This window comes from Lepisosteus platostomus, chromosome 9 (assembly GCF_059453375.1).
Source record: "Lepisosteus platostomus isolate fLepPlt1 chromosome 9, fLepPlt1.hap1, whole genome shotgun sequence".
Taxonomy (NCBI): Eukaryota; Metazoa; Chordata; class Actinopteri; order Semionotiformes; family Lepisosteidae; genus Lepisosteus; species Lepisosteus platostomus.
Genome location: NC_142619.1, coordinates 60427871 through 60443911, shown reverse-complemented (window position 1 = coordinate 60443911; position 16041 = coordinate 60427871). Strand labels below are relative to the sequence as shown.

The window sequence follows — 16041 nt, the reverse complement described above, 5'->3', positions numbered from 1 at the left end:
GACGTTATTTGCTGGTACGGAAGTGGAGCGGGGGGGTGTGAGTGAGTGAGTTCAGCGTGATATAGTGGTAATGATGGGGGTGTGATGGGTGTTCTGCGGATGTCATATTTCATTCGCGCTCTTCTGTATTTCTGTTTTCCCCTTCCGTTTGTCTGGTAGCAGTCACGCTGTTGTGAAAATGGCGAATGAATGAAGGAGCATGGGAAGCTGATACTAGCCATGGTGCTCACCTCGCTGCTCAAGCTGCTTCAGAGACAGACGTACACCTGTTTGTCTCACCGCTACGGGCTGTACCTCTGCTTTGGGGGTATCGTCCTCATGATCGTGTCTGCCTTTCAGTTCGGCGAGGTAAGGGGCTGCGCTGTCCTTAACTGCTTTTAAAACCCGGCTGGCTGTGCTCCCCCGGGCTCGGCGCTGCGTGCAGGAGAGGCGTCCCCGAAAGCCGCCTGCAAACTTGAGTCTCTGGTCGAGCATGATCGCTGAACTTCCGAGGAGCGTCCCCGCCGCGCTTGGAACAGTTGCGGTTTGAGACACAGTGTCCGTGGAGCTGTCTGGTTGAGAAGTGGCTGACTTGTCGAGGGGCTGTAATAAGAATCGGAGCGGGCCACTGTGCTGAACAGTCACTTATTTTGTGTTTGACTGGAGCCACGATGCAGCCGTGCTTTGCGGAACTGAGATGAACGTGTTTATTCAGTGACGTTGACAGCTGTCGGTTCATTTTCTGCACGGCAGGAGTTTGTGCCGGACTCTTCTCTCTCCCAGGAAAAATAACTTCCGTCGCGAGTGCTTTTGAGCCTTGACGTTACAGGAATGGAAAGTCGTAACATTTTTTGCACAGATGTTTAATAGCAAATAATGTTGTTGGAAGACGCATGCTAGTAGCAGATTCAAGATTTCTTTATTTGCCATGTACAACAAGTGTATTGGAGTGCTTACTCTCCCAGCTGTACGAAGTAACATTAGAGAAAGAAAATAGGCACAAATGACAAACAGACATGGACAATAAATTTAGACAATAGACATTATAGTGCAGCGAAGAGAGGACAAAGTGCAAACAGTGCAGTACCTTAAAGTGCAGGTGCTAATTTGAGCTGTTTAAGATGTGGACTGTTTGGAGGAAGAAACTGTTTTTGAATCTGTTCATCGGTGTTCTGATACTACAATACCTCCTACCAGAACCCACGGGTAAAAACAGATCGTGGCCAGGGTGAATTGGGTCCCTAAAGTATAGCTCGAGCCCGGTTGTGGCAGCTGTCGAGATATATCTGGTCGATGGAGGATAGCTCAGTCCCAGTGATTGTCTGCGTGGAGCTCATAACCCTCTGTATGCCTTTTCTGTCCTGTACTGTGGCTCCACCATACCACACTGTAATACCACCAGTCAGGACAATCGTATTACGGTAAAAGTTGGTGAGTGGTGCCTTGCTCATCCCCCACTTCCTTAACTGTCTCAGGAAGTGAAGTGAAGGTGCTGGTGGGCTTCAGTGAGGATGGCAGCAGTGTTCTCTGACCAGCTCAGCCTCTCAGTGATCTGGAGGCTGAGGAACCTGAAGGTGCTGACAGTTTCGACTGGAGCCCCCTGAATGATGATGGGGGTGTGATGTCCTCCTTGCCTCCTGAAGTCCACTATAATCTCTTTTGTTTTGCTGATGTTTAGTGTGTTGCTGTTGTTAAGTGTGTTAAGTGTGAGGTTGTTGTTGTGGCGCCACTCCACCAGCTCTGCTACCTCGCTCCTGTAGGTGGTTTCATCATTGTTGCGGATAAGACCGATTACTGTGGCGTCATCAGCAAACTTGATGATGCGGTTGCTGTTAAATCTGGCCACACAGTCATGTGTAAATGGAGAATACAGCCGTGGGCTCAGGCAGCAGCCCTGGGGGCCCCCTGTACTAAGGATCAGAGGGGATGAGGTTTTGTTCCCAGTCCTCACCACTTGGGGTCTGCCTGTCAGGAAGACAGGAAGTAGGTGTCTCCTTGAAGATATCACTGGACGAGAAGGCTACAGTGCCCCCTTTCCAAGTCGGCAGCTTAATCCAGGGTTGTACAGTCCCGGTCCTGGAGGGCCAGTGTGTCTGTAGCAGGGCAGGTCCTGGGGGGGTCGGTATCTACTGTACAGTTACCCGATTGACCCGATTTCCATTGAGAGCTGAGCTGCAATGCAAACCTGCAGGCACACCGACCCTGACTGAGCCCTTCTGTTCCTCTTTCCCAGTTCCAGATGGCTGCGCCAGGTCTGTTGATCACAGTGTGTGCCACTGACTGTACTAGACTGAATTCCTACAAGGGCAGACCACCCATCCGCACCTGCAGAAGACAAAACATATACAGCATAGTACAGAAATGACAAGAGTGTGTGTTAGTGTTTTTGTGACTGTATTTATCTTAAAGAGGTTTGTTGCTTAACTGTAGAGGTCCTGTCGGCGTTTATACTCTAGGCTGAACAAAGAAAAAACGATTGGTTGCTCCAATTGAATTGGTTCAAAAGACACTCATGTTTTATCCTTAACATTGCAGGAAACGTTTGGCGTTGCACATGTTTAGAAGACTAAGTTAGTGATGTGTAGAATATGCTTGATGAGTTTATGAGATGAGTTGTGTATGGAGCTCTGGCAGTCTTAAACAGCGGTGCAGCTGTGAGGGGTTTTCTCCTTGTGCTTATCTCCAATCGTGTGCGCTTCAGTGTAAAGTGATAAAAAGGTTCAGGTAAATAAATTAATAGTATTGATTCAGTCATTCCAGGTTGTATTGCAACATCCTTTGTTTTGGGAAAAAGTGGACAAAGTGGCAGATACATGTCCCCCAGTGCGTTACACCTTTGACACCCAGAGGCAGGGCAGAGGTTTCTGATCTCGGCACCCCCCAGTTCTTCCGGCTGTGTTTTGAGTTAGCTGACCTTTGCCAGAAGAATAAGAAGGAAGAGCTGAGTGGAACGGTTCTCCGACGCCGGAGATGGGGGCGCCTGGAGATCAGCGTGAGAAAAGGGACCTCAGGTTTCTTGTGCGAGTACCTGTGCTGGGCACTCCGGCTGCTGCAGTGTGCCCGTTGTGTTTGAGTCTCTATTTACTTCCTCCCCAGCCTCTCCAAAATACCAGATTAAGACCTCATCAGGATTCACGTTGTGGCTTCTGAACAGCTTGTAGCCCTAGACTTACATTCAATATTACTGTGCTGTGTTCGTGCAAAGGGGAACCGAGCAAGCAAGCTGCTAGTCCATCTGGCTTTGTTTTTCCCTGAATATACGTCCATTTTTATACGGGCTTTTGAAAACGCTTATCCCCAAAACTGCCTTCAGCGACGGCCTTGATTCCTTTAGGGATGAGCCATCAACATCTTTGCCGGTTTATTTGTTTTCTGAACATTTGCTTCTTGCGTTGAAGAACGTGTGTATTAATTACCCATGTGTTCAAATAAGCCATGTACATTTTTTTTTTCTGGTTCATCTTTCTGTTTATTGGAATATTTTCCTGCATTTATTTTTAAAATGAGGTTTAGACATCACAGGCTATGGTGTTGTGTAAAAGTTAACACTCCAAACAATACAGCCGAGTGCAGAGTTCCTTCAGATTGGCTTTTTAATGCTGAAACAAAATTACTTAAGCAAGTAGCAGGTAGCAAGGGCTAGTTTATCAAGGTGGATTAGAAGAGCCACAGAGTGCGTATCCCTGGACTAGGTGACTACTTATTAAAGACTTCGTGAGCTATAAAAATTCATTTAGTTTAATTTAGAGAGACCTTGCAGAGTGGTATAAACAAAAGATTTGGTCTTTTGGAAGTGAGTGAAGCAAGAAGAGGTGGAAATAGAGCAGTAGAGACCACGGTGGTGAGCTCTAGAATCTGCAGGTGGGTCTGGAAGCATTCTGGGATTTTTCCACTCTTCCCAGGCCCTTCAAGAAACATGGTGAGAGGCAGTGCAGTCCTGTGACTTCCTGCTTTCCGATTCCCTCGCTAGGGCGCAGGCAGGAGGAGGTGCAGAGAGCAGTCGTCCAAGCAGCAGATACAATTTTCCAGTTAGCTGAGCAATCAAAAATAGGATCAATTCTCTGCTCTCCGTTCTGTTGTCCAATCGGAGTGATGTGTCTTTTTCAAAACCGGCTTTGCTTTCATCGTGACGCAGTTCTGGGAGTGAATCTGGATCTTCTGCGGCGGCTCTTTCCCCCGAGGGGTTTGCGCGTGCTGAGGTCTTCCGATCTTCCCGCAGGTGGTTGTGGAATGGAGCCGAGACCAGTATCACGTCCTGTTTGACTCGTATCGAGACAATGTGGCGGGCAAGTCCTTCCAGAACCGGTGAGTTCCTCGCCTGCGGCGTCGGGGAGGCACCTGAACGTGGCGGAGTGCGGTGCTGCCTCGTGCCTGACTCCTGAGATCTCCGAGGGGTCGGTTGTGTGTGGAAGCCATCCATGCATTTTGTAACCTCTTTGTCCAGCATGTTAGTCCTTCTCCTCCATGAGCTAGTTATATTACCTTTATTAAAAAGGCCCCTGAAGAGTACAGGCACATACAACAGGTTTTTCCCAAAGACCGTGAAGAGCACCTAAAAAAAATTCCTTTTCTTTTTTTTTTGAAAACTTCTTAAGCGTCACCACTGCCAGGTAACTGAAGCAGTAATATACAATATGTCCTATATACATATCACATCGCATAGTAAACAGTCATTTTCACTGAGTACTGCAAGTACAGGGTCCCGAGGGAGCTAGCTGGAGTCTATCCCAGCAAGCAACAGGCACAAGGCAGAGTACACCCTGGACAGGACACCAGTCCGTCACCGGGCACACACACCCTGGACAGGACACCAGTCCGTCACCGGGCACACACACCCTGGACAGGACACTAGTCCGTCACCGGGCACACACACCCTGGACAGGACACCAGTCCGTCACCGGGCACACACAGACACACACACACTCTCACACCCTGGACAGGACGCCAGTCCATCGCAGGGCGGACAGACACACACTCACACAAGGGCCAGTTTTCCCAGAAGGCCATTGAGCTACCAGAATGCCTTTGGAGAAAGCCGATAGAGGAAACTGCAGCTCCCAGGGGAAAGCCACGCAAACTCCACACCGACAGCACCCTAGTAATTGAACCCAGGTCCCCAGTTCTGTCATGCAGCTCTACCGTTCCACCTCTACATTGAAACCCCAGCTCCCCTTTTCCTGTGTTGCTGGTGATATGGCGCTGACTGGTGTTGTCGCTGGTGTCTGGACTTAAGTGTCTGTGGTGGTGGTGGTGGAGAGCTGGTGCTTTAAGACTGCTTCCAAGTCCAGGGGTAGAGCAGGCAGCTTCCCTGGATTGTACTTGGAGCTGTCAGAAGGGACCACTGGATTTCCAGTCCTGTGGCAGCCTGAGACCACTTCCTCTGTCAACATGTTGGATTCTGATTATTACACCTGCATTTTTGCTTACGCGTTGAATGCTAGAATCATGTACATGTGTGTTACCGGGTCACAGTGGCTTGGTGTTGTTTCTGCGTGCAGGTTATGTCTGCCGATGCCGATCGACGTGGTGTACACCTGGGTGAACGGCACAGACGCCAGTTTGATCCGGGAGCTGGGCGCAGTGAGGGAGAGGATGGAGGAGGAGCAGAGAGTGCTGAGGTAGGCCTGCGCCCGTAGGAGCCGCCGAAACTCCTGAAACCCCAAGTGCTTCCTGCGCCGACTCGCTTGCCTGCCTCATCTTGCTTCCTCGCCCAGGCAAAGCGGCTGGGAAGTGTTAGTCAGATTCATGTCGCTCGTTGGCCTTCAGGTCCTTTGTTTTGTGCAACAAGACTGAAGGGAAGTGCTGCTTCTGCTGCACTCGGTTTTGCATTTATCATCATTTGTGGGACTGCTCCTGCGGCAGTGCTGATAACATCTTAAGCAGATCTGAAAAGGGTAGTTATTGTTTAGACTGGCTGACTGCAAGGCTTGCTGTTAGTCATGTGCTGACTGAACTGCTGAGGGCTGAATGACCTGGGTCACCAGTTCAGACCGCGGAGTTACAGAAAGAAAAGGGAGGATAATGAAAATTCTGTGGCACCTCACCTGTGTGGATCAATGATGGTCATTCCTCATGTTTCAGAAATTAAAATACAAAAGGGATTGTTGTAAATATAAAGAGTTCATGAATCTGGAGACTGATATGTTAGCAATTTTTCAATGGCGGATTTCAGTCTTTTTCTTTGCTGTCCACAGGGAACACCTTGGAAGGAATACTAGCAACACAACTGAAGTGCCAAAGGCCAGGTAAGATAGAGAGCTCCATAAATATGTGCATGCAAATCCAAAAAGTCAATACTGAAATCTGCTTTTCCGTAGCGCAATAATCCATCAGTCTTCTATAGATTCAAATAGTTTTCTTTGTTTATATTACTACTACTACTACTACTAATAATAATAATAATAATAATGTCCCCTTGATTCCCTCCAAAATAACATTGCCTCTTACATTTATGAAAAGCTTATTTTGTTGTTGACAAATTAATCTCTTAGCAGCCCTTTGTCAGATATGCTCAGCAATGCAGTGAGAAATGAAAACGGTCTATGTGCTGACCACTACCCAAAGCCACAGGTTTTTTTTTGTTTGGTTACTGCCTCTGTCGTAGTTCAGCAATTTCTGAAGATTTCCTCAAAGCTTTTCTCATGAACCGCTGTAAGTTGTGCCTCTGCCTTTTTTGAGAAACCCCCGATCATCTTTCAGAACCACAGCAAGATCTACCAGTGGTGATAAACTTTACAATTACGAGTTTATGACTTTGTATAGCATTTAAAACCATAAACAAAAAAACCTCCCTCCCATAAGCCCTCACAATTTGTGCGAGGCACACAAATCATTCATTTGAGCTTATCTTCATTTTTAACAGGCAAAGTAGTTGCATGTCAAAAATGACTGTCACTAAATTTAAACTTGGATTAAAGGGGAACTGCAGTCCTAATTTATCAGACTGGTTTTAAGACAGATATTTCACCGCAGAAATGTTCCAACGTGATTTTCACGCAGAGTTAACAAGTAGTATTTATCGGCAAAACCATCTGGAAGTCGAGATCAATATTTCTATTGGATGAAAAGCGATGTCTTCACAAGCCTGCTTGTTTACAGTGTCATAAGGCCGCTTCACCTCGCCGGATGTTCTGTTGCCTCATTTTGAATCGCAGAACGTGGTGCTGCACATACCTGGAAATTTCATCTATTTTGTGGTGTATTTTGAGGTTTTATAGATTACCGTGTAAGAATTAATTTTATTGTGGTGAAAGGCACATATATATATATACATATCACATTGCATAGTAATCATCAGTGCAGATTCTTTCTAACCCTGAAATATAAAAATAGCATTGCAGTTTCCCTTTAATGCACTTCCAGAATATATTTGACCTCTAATTTTTTTTTAATTAGGAGTTTTGATTTTTTTGGAGTTTATTAACTGTAACCTTTGAAAATAGGATGATGTGTTTTTAAAGCTTTCAACATTTACGCGTAAACTGATCGCACAAGTAGAAAGAAGTGTGTTTGGAATACGCTTTCACAAACTGTACTTATATAACAGTTTATATATTATATATTAACAGCATAAGACGTGACATAAGACGTAATATGCAGGTATCTTGCACTTTTGGTGGTTTAATATCTGAGGACGCAAGGTACTCTTCTCGTTTGCTGCTCTTCAACCCATCTTACCCATTTGCTTGTTAAGAGTTAATCTGGATCTGGTTGAGCTGTTTTTGAAAGAAGCCAGAGTATCGGCTTCAGCAGCACGAGTGGGTAGCATGTTCCAGGCACCCGCAACGCTTTGTGTACAGAAGCGTTTCCCGTTCTTCCTGTTAAATTAATTCCCTTTCAGATTCCACCCGTGACCAACCGGATCTCCATAATTGTGCCAGTTGTGTGAAATGGGTAGCTTGGCCACTCAAGTCCTTTTCATATGGGGTTTGCTGTATTAATATATTCTCACCCCTGGCAGTGTGTGGCCTTTCAAATCAATAACGAGCCTCCATACTGTGTTTTGTGGAATTTGTTCGTGTAAAATTGCTGCAAATGTCCCCACGGCAGCACGAGAGTGAATTTTGAATCCACACGTTCTGCTGTCTTCTCTTAGTCATGTTAAGTTTTTTCAGTTGAGGCTCGCCAGTTTTTTTTTGTCGTAGCGTCCCGAATTGACCCAGCCCGTTGCGTGTTCTTGCAAGCCTCTGTCGGGGGGGGCGAGGGGGTGAAGACGCTCCTCCAGCCCGTTGTCTTGCAGGGGGTCCCCCCCCAGCAGCAGAGAGCCGAGAGCGAGCTGGCTGGGCTGATCCCACCCTGCCCTCGCGGGGACGCAGGGCTCTCGGACCCGTGATCGCGGTGGCGCTCGCTGGTCCTGTCCTGTTCGTGTTTTCCTCTCCCGGGGAAGCCCCTGGTTCACAGGCGCTCTCTCTCCGTCTCTCTCCTGACCTCACGCCAGGCCCCGCCGCCCGATCAGGGCGTCAGGGTTTTTAAAACGGTGAGACCGCGCGTGTCGTGATTATGGGTCTTCCCTCTCCCTTTCCTGAAGCGAGAAGCCCGAATGTCTGCTGTCCCACTGTATCAACGCGCCCATTCTGGTGCTGGACCCTGCCCTGCCCAGCAACGTCTCCCTGAAGGACCTGGCTGCCGTCTCTCCCTCCCTGCACTCCGCCACGCAGATCCTGCACGTGGCCAAGCCCAAGAACCCCTCCACCAGCGTCACGGTGCTCATGTTCGACTCCCAGGGCGAAGGTATCCTTTCTGTCCTCTCTGCCACCCTTCACACCTGTGTCCCACCCAGCCAATACCCTGGCTTCCTTCAAGACGCTGCTGGGAGAGCCCCCTCCAGTCAGGGCAGGAGGCACGGCTTTACGCAGAGGGTGGTGGGAGGGTGGAACGAGCTGCCCTGCCATGTGGTTGAAGCCGATACCCTGGCTTTCTTCGGTGCAACACCTGGATGAGAACCTTGGATCAGTGAGCTACTAAATGGGCCGAATGGCCTCTTCTCGTTTGTGAAGGTTCTTGTGTTCTTGTTTCATGACCTCCTGATGATGCGTTTTTGTAATAAAGGGAAAATGATTTCCCAGAGGATTCTGTGCGCAGTAGTTGTTCCTCAATCACGTATGCCAAGAAGCAATAAAAACATAAAAATGATTACAGTTATTTGGCCCTTCCAGCCCATTTGGTAGTTAATAGCTAATTGATCCAAGGATCCCATCCAGCTGTTACTTGAAAGAAGCCAGGGGATTGAATAAGGCACCATGGTTGTGTATCTTGTTCCATACTCCTACAACACTTTGTGTAAAGGCGTGCTTCCTGTTCTCCGTTTTCAAATGCAGTAGAAGCTCCTGGTTCTCATACTTCTTTGTTGTAGTTTTTAATGTCTCGTGGTTAAACAATTGCAGGGATGATGAAATAGCCTTCAGGTTGCTTCAGATTTGTGTTTGTGTGCTCACATTCCTTTCTGTCAATGTGCACCTGATAGCCCTGTGTTTCAGTCAGCTGCAAACCCTGACAGATTTCAGGTGTGAGGCTGAAGGTCGGGTGTAGAATTTAAGACATGAGTTGTTCCAGATATTTCCCTCCTGACCCTGGCAGTGTGGAAAAACACTGTATCGGAGGGCTGTCACTCCTGGGATACGGCTCAGAGATAAGGCACACGTGAGCGTGTCATCTGAAACTTTGCTAGAGGAGGTGCAGCCTTGTTCAGCCTGTTTCAAAATACACACAGACGTGTCGACGGTTTCTTCCTCCTAAAGCTCTCCCTTAATTCAGCGCAGCAGTTTCTCTCTTCTGCACTGGGCAGAAAGTCTGCTAAGTGGGTGTTGAACTTCATTGATGGGTAAAGTGGTGCCCATATGATGAATGAAGTACTGATGTACTGGATGTACTGATGCAGGCAGTTGATAGGAGTTCTGTTAGTGATTGGGCAGTGATACACGTGCTCAGTGAGGTGTGTCAGGAGACGGGTGTCCCTCTACTGCACTCCTAGGGCAGGGCAGTGGCTTGTGGCTTGTGCAGCACTGAGACGTGAACTCAGCATCGTACAGTGCTCCACATCTGCAGGTCATTTTACTTCTTTCCTTTACTACACTAGCCTAGCATCGGCAACACAAAGCCGTGTGTGAGTCTCACACGTGTGTGTGCCCTTATTTCCAGACCCACCTCTGAAACCCTTATTGCTCTTGACTTGCTCATGAGTTTTGTGAGACAGCAGTTCCTGACCCGCGCAGGGGTGGAATGAGATCGGCAGGTGCTCTTGTTGCCGTACTGACGAACACGTTGTGACATCGAACCTGTGCAGGCTGCTGTCAGCCCTGCTGCTCGTGGGCGATTTCGATCCAGGCTTCAAAGTGAAAAAAAATAATGGTTACTGAAACAAAGCAAATTTAAAATGTGAATCATGGCCAAGCTTTGAATATGAGGTCTGGCTGTACAACATTGCTCAGTTTAACTTAATGGTCTTTTTTTTTTTTTTAAAGAAAACCCACATCCTTCAGGGTAGAGCTAAGTATTTCCTGCTCCCCCACCAGTTCTCCATTAATTACTACTTGTGAACAAGCTGTAGCTTACAGGTTGCAGTGTGTTTATCAGTAATTTCAATGCAGTACTGCATGCTAGAGAGATATTAGCTTTTGTATTTTGCTCCTTTAAGAGCAACTGGTGCAATGAACAAAAACGCATCTGCCGTTTCAGATGAAATAAAGTTTAGAAGATCGAAATTGTCCTTTTGTTCTACCATGCATCTAAATTAATCTTCTACAGGTGGATTTCCAGTTCCCAAGCTTTCTTTCTCTAGTTCTAGTTTATGTATTCCAGCAAATGAAGCTCATGCAGCGATGCTGAACGAGGGCCTGCAGAACTCCATCTCAAGGGCATATCTGGTACGTGTGAAATATCTTGAGGCACTTAAAAATACTCACCTCTGCCTGTGTTTAAAGCTTCAGTCTTTTGCAAGCTTAATCTGTCTCAGTGTGTTTAAAACTGGGGGAAAAAAGAAAATACTTCTTCCTTTCAAATACATAGTGTCTTATGTTTATGTCCTTTTCCATGGTGTGCAGCATCTTAAAGCTCATTACAGTGACAAGATGTCACTGGAGGACAAATTAAAAAAATGAAAGATGATGTTTAGTGCTATACAGAATTACAAGAGCCCGAAAGGCAGCTGCAGAAAACAAGAAACCAGGGTGACTTCATTGACAGAACCAGCAGAGCTCAGAAACTGTTGGTTGTGTTGAAAGAGTCTTGACTGAACTGGCCGACGAGATCTGAGCTCTGCTTTAGTGCATTTAAACTTGATCGCTTCTGTGCAGCTGTCTGCAGAAATAAACTTGAACATACACGTTATTGTTCTTAATATCCGTGAAAAACACTGACATTGTGTTAAATATCAAATAATGGCATGTAGGTACTGACCTTTAAAGACTTGAAAGTTTTAAGGATTTGTGTTGCTGGTGTTTGACGTTACGGGTGAGCCCGTGTGCTGGATAGACTGTAATTTCATGAAGACGCACATGGCTTGTGGAGTTTCATTTCCTGCCAGGGCAGCGGAAATCTGGTTCAGGTTTTCCAGGCTTTTCCTCAGGCAAGGCAGCTCGAATGTCCCTTTCTCCCCTGCTTTCCAGACTACGGATAAGGAGGCACCGGGGCTGGTGCTCATGCAGGGCCTGGCGTATCTCAGCGGCTTTCCTGCCTCCTTTAAGGAGACGGAGCAGCTGAGAGTCAAGCTGCCGCAGGTGGTCACCAGTAAGATCAAGCAGGTAAGGGTTGCACCTAACCTTCCTTGCAGAACGGGTAGAGAACGGCGGGCGTGTTAATGAACCAATTTCAGTTCGATTCTAAATGCTATAGTCATCCCCCATGAGGGCAGTCTGAGCATTTAAGACTTTGACTGTCGAGGGATCTGGCCTGTTCTGAAGAATTAGGGTTTTGCTTTTGCTTATTTAAGTTTGAATACCCTGTTAATCAGCAGTATTGTTAACCAGACATCGATTTGAGTTGGCACCTCATCAGCTTTCAGAGTTGCATTGTACGAAACACTTTGGTTGCTCAAAACAGGGGGCAAGGAGTCGCTTTGTCTAGCCCTTTACTTCCTTATTTGAGGGCTGCTGATGAAACCCAGTCAAGTTCAGTGTTGTTAGTTCTGAATTACAGGAACGTAGTTGATACAAGTAGTTTCTCAGTCCATGAAGGTATAAGAGTTTCCCACCTCTGTCCATGTGTTCCTGCAAGTCTGATCAGTGGTAAGCCAGAATCAGAGCTGACCCACACCTTTTCAATCAGGAAGTTACTTACTAAATAGCCCTGTTTAAGACACTTGAATTGATAGCGCCACTCCTCAATAACCAGAGAGAACATTGGTGTTTTTTTCAACGTCAGAAAAATAGCAAAGTTGACTTAAAATTTACGACGTGCACTTAAAGGTTAAATGCCCTAAACCCACAAAATTGTCACATGAGCAGTGTGACTCATAATGTAATCATTTAGGTGATTGTACTGAAAGCGAGTTCTTGAATTAAGTTCAGCTACTGTAGTTTAGTATTGTTAGTGAAGTGGAGTGTTTTGATATTGGAGTTTTTCTGCCTTTGATAGTACAGTTGTCGTCTCAAGTTAGCCCTCTGCAGAAGTACTGCAATTTCAAGATGTCTATTCCAGCTTTAAAGACTGAATGTGAACCCAGAAATGTAAATAACAGAACTGACAAGCTCTGTTTGCATAATTTGCCTGTTTTTTCGTCCATATTTCTTGTATTTAATGTTTCTGTGACATATGGGACCCAAGAGGTTTGCCCATGGGCAAGAGCTGTGCGCTTGTCATTGTTTGCCAACGTTTTCATGAGATGTCATGGGTGGAAGTTGAAGTGTCCATCACTAACAGCACCCCCCACCCCCCCCCCCCTTATCTGTGGCTTGTTAACGAGAGCAATTAAGACAAGGCCATAAGCTTCTATGTTAGCACACCTTGTTTAAAACGGAAAGCATTTGTTTAGACATTTTGTATCATGTTTGTATGGTGGAAGTGGCACTTACTATTTTTTCAGCCTCTTGCCAGGATGTTTTAAACTTCTTGGAATTCGGACAGATCTTTACCAGACCCAAATAGATCAGACATGCAGTTCTGTACCTCCTTCAACAAAATGTCTCTTTCTTCTCGACTTAGCTCTTGCTGTGCCCTCTCAAACCATTGTGCTGCGCTGCGCTGCACAGGGATGCACAATTGAACGTCTATGTCTGCAGATGCTCAATTACCATATCGTTTGTTGTCCCAGGCCTCAAGATTGAATTGAGTGTTAATGGGAGAATGTGCAGCCGCTGAATGCCTTGATGGGAAATAGTGAGAGCTCAACAATGTGCACAGTGAGGAACCCTGCTTCCCTAACGGCCTAGTGTGATCTTTCTTGTCATGTTTATTCTCTGTGTTGAACTGAGCTGTGGGAATACACCCTTAAATGCACAACACTTCCCCAGCAGCCCAGTGCTTGGTGTGTTTGCAGGAGTTCATACTGTAATACTCAAACAGACCAATGGTTAGGTAGAGGAGGAGGGCATCTGGGCCATCTGACCTGTCTGGTTATCGGTAGCTGATTGATCCAAGCATCTGTTACAGCCTCTTCTTGAAAGGAAGAGGACAAGGTATTGGCTTCCTTGTGTGAAGAAGTGTCTCCACTTCCCGGTTTCAGATGTACTTCCCCGTAGAATCGTCTCGGAGGAAGAAAAAAAAGGAAGAGAGCCGATATAAACTCTGCCACCCACCCAAGCAAAGAATTAAGTAGGCTTCTTACTTAATAGCAACCAAATTCAAGGGTTTCACATGATCCGAGTGTGAAGTGTATTCACGTGACTTGTTGGTACAGTCATTGCCTCTAGGTTGTCACTAGGTGGCGCCCCAGCGTTTGAAGTGGATGTAGGCGCCCTCTGAAGGGGGTGTAGTGGAATGACTTCGCCCCCAGGTCCCTCCCTTAGCTCTGCAGGTTCTGTACAGGCCTCTGTACAAGAGCCTTGCGAAAAGGGGGTAGCAGGCCAGTCAGGTCTGTATGGGAGTCTCAGTGAGGTCATGCAGAGCTGGATTGCAACAAAAACTAGAAGCGCGTCTCACTGATGGGGGAAAGCCTTGACTACAGTGGTGACCAAAAACAAAATTCTGCTATCCAATTTCCTGTCACGTTGATTTGCTGAGGGATAGGCTTTGTAGAAACTGAAAGTGTTTTTTCTTTGCTATTTTTTTCCTTCTAATAAAGTTATCATTCAAGGTTTTCTGTTCTGATAAAAATGGTGGGATTGAGAAACCAGTTAAAACCTCTGGGCAGTATGCCCCAGCCTCCAGCTGCCCCGCGACCCTGTGTTGGTAACGTGGTGAGAAAAGGAATGGATTTACAGTCTTTGGTTCTCTTTGGCAGTCTCAATTCTCTAGATTGCATTTCAGGATTGCCCATCCCAAATTTGAAAAAGAACCAGTCAAGCAGTTGAGCCCAAGTGTGATTTTATTTGAGTGAATAAGTGTCGCTATCAGGCACCCCAGGAGTGTTTGTGCACACCTTGTAGTTGACACGAGCAGACTTTAAAAGTCTTGCCGTCTTGCAGTGGATTTATTTAATCTCAGATAAAATCTGTTCCTTTTGCCACAAAAAGGCATCATTGCGTTTCATGGCGGTTTCGCTGAAGTGCATGTCAAACCCGGATTCCTGTCTGAGCCGCGGCCCTCGTTCAGTCCAAGTCCTCAGTCTCAGCCTGCAGTTTGTTCTGTGTCGCGCGCAGGTGATCTTCGGGGCGATTCGGATTATTGGCACGGAGAGTGAGCAGCACCCAGGTGAGGGCGCGGAGCCCCCGGGGTGAGGCCTGTGCAGAGGTGTACAACTGCGATAAAATGACAGTCATGCCCAGTGTCTGGTGTCTTTAGTCATAATGAGCTTTGTCCCTCGGCCCAGATAGGCCTGTGCGGGCTCAGAGTGTAGGGCCCTGTCTCCTGGGACTGTCATGTGATAATAGCAGGGTATTAGAGGGAAACCCGAGCCCGGTGCGCTCTCTTTAACTTTAGAACAGTTGTTGTTCGTGGCCCCTTGCCAGGGCCGCACAAAGGAAGGTTGGCGTGGTTATCCCGCCCTCCCCCTCGCGCCGTCTCCGCGGGAGTTAGCGGTCTGCTAGTCCGCTGCTCTGACAAGGTGTCAGTCTGAGGCCAAGCTCATCCGGCGCGCGGGATCTGTGACCGGCCTGCCACCCCTCCGAGGCCGAACCCCGCAGGAAGGGGTGGCGCTCGCAGGGCAGAAAGACTGGCGCTGGTTCGAGCGCTGTTCTGTGGAGCTCCGGCTCCGTCTGGTCAGCTGTTGGGATGTCACGTGAATATGGTCGTTTTAAAAAACGCTACGAGAAGCAAAGGTGTGAGGAGGGTTTGCTGTCCTTTCATGATGTCAACAGATTTGACCAGCAGGAAACCTGTACTTCCCCAGTTCTTCACACATCTCGTACAGGCAAGAGCCATTGCTTCTGCCTAGCGGTGCGGTGTCGTTGTTGAACTAGACGTCGGTGACACTCGCTGTATTAGTCTGCACCTGTAGTATCACTGGCTCCTTGAGCAAGAGTCTAGATTATACCAGGTCGTTTCAGCTGGTCGGTGCAGTCTGCAGAAATCACTCTGCTGCTGCGCTAATCACACATCTGTAGGTTTATTAAAACTGCATTTCCCTCTTACCCCAGGAGACTTCAGCCCTAATCCTGGAGAGCAGGATCTCATTATTAGCATCATAGGCCTCTTTAAAGTTAGGGTTATTTGTAATTTATCAGTCAATTACTCAAGACAAGTGTTCAATTAAGGCAGCTTAAGGGGCTCCTGATTTTTGTTCCAGATGATCTCTAAATCACTTAATGTAACCAATCACCTATTTAATTGATCATGGTTAAATTGCCCAGATCTTTAGGAGACACCTTTCCAGTAATATAAAGGAGAGTTTATAGACCTTTCTCTCGAGGCTGGCGCAGGTCTGTTAATAACCCTGCAATGCAGCAGTTGTGTTTTTCTGTCGTGGTGTCTAATGACGAAGTGCACGATGATGAAGGGCGAGCTGCAGGATGATCTGTGACCTTGGTGCCG

At 47.0% G+C, this 16041-nt stretch overlaps 1 protein-coding gene and 1 long non-coding RNA gene across 2 annotated transcripts in view; both read left to right on the top strand.

Moving 5' to 3' along the window:
* Positions 1 to 16041, top strand: part of gnptab (N-acetylglucosamine-1-phosphate transferase subunits alpha and beta) — a 36556-nt gene continuing 20515 nt past the window's right edge. Inside the window, exons 1-7 of the mRNA XM_088645939.1 lie at positions 1 to 348; positions 4199 to 4284; positions 5478 to 5597; positions 6174 to 6224; positions 8507 to 8709; positions 10777 to 10841; positions 11583 to 11717. Of these exons, the coding sequence (XP_088502065.1) occupies positions 190 to 348; positions 4199 to 4284; positions 5478 to 5597; positions 6174 to 6224; positions 8507 to 8709; positions 10777 to 10841; positions 11583 to 11717 (819 nt within the window). The 5' untranslated portion in view covers positions 1 to 189. The remainder of the gene's footprint in view (positions 349 to 4198; positions 4285 to 5477; positions 5598 to 6173; positions 6225 to 8506; positions 8710 to 10776; positions 10842 to 11582; positions 11718 to 16041) is intronic.
* LOC148655366 (uncharacterized) lies at positions 8720 to 10432 on the top strand. The gene is made up of 2 exons (XR_015941252.1): positions 8720 to 9835; positions 9868 to 10432. It is a non-coding gene; the product is annotated as an uncharacterized LOC148655366 (long non-coding RNA).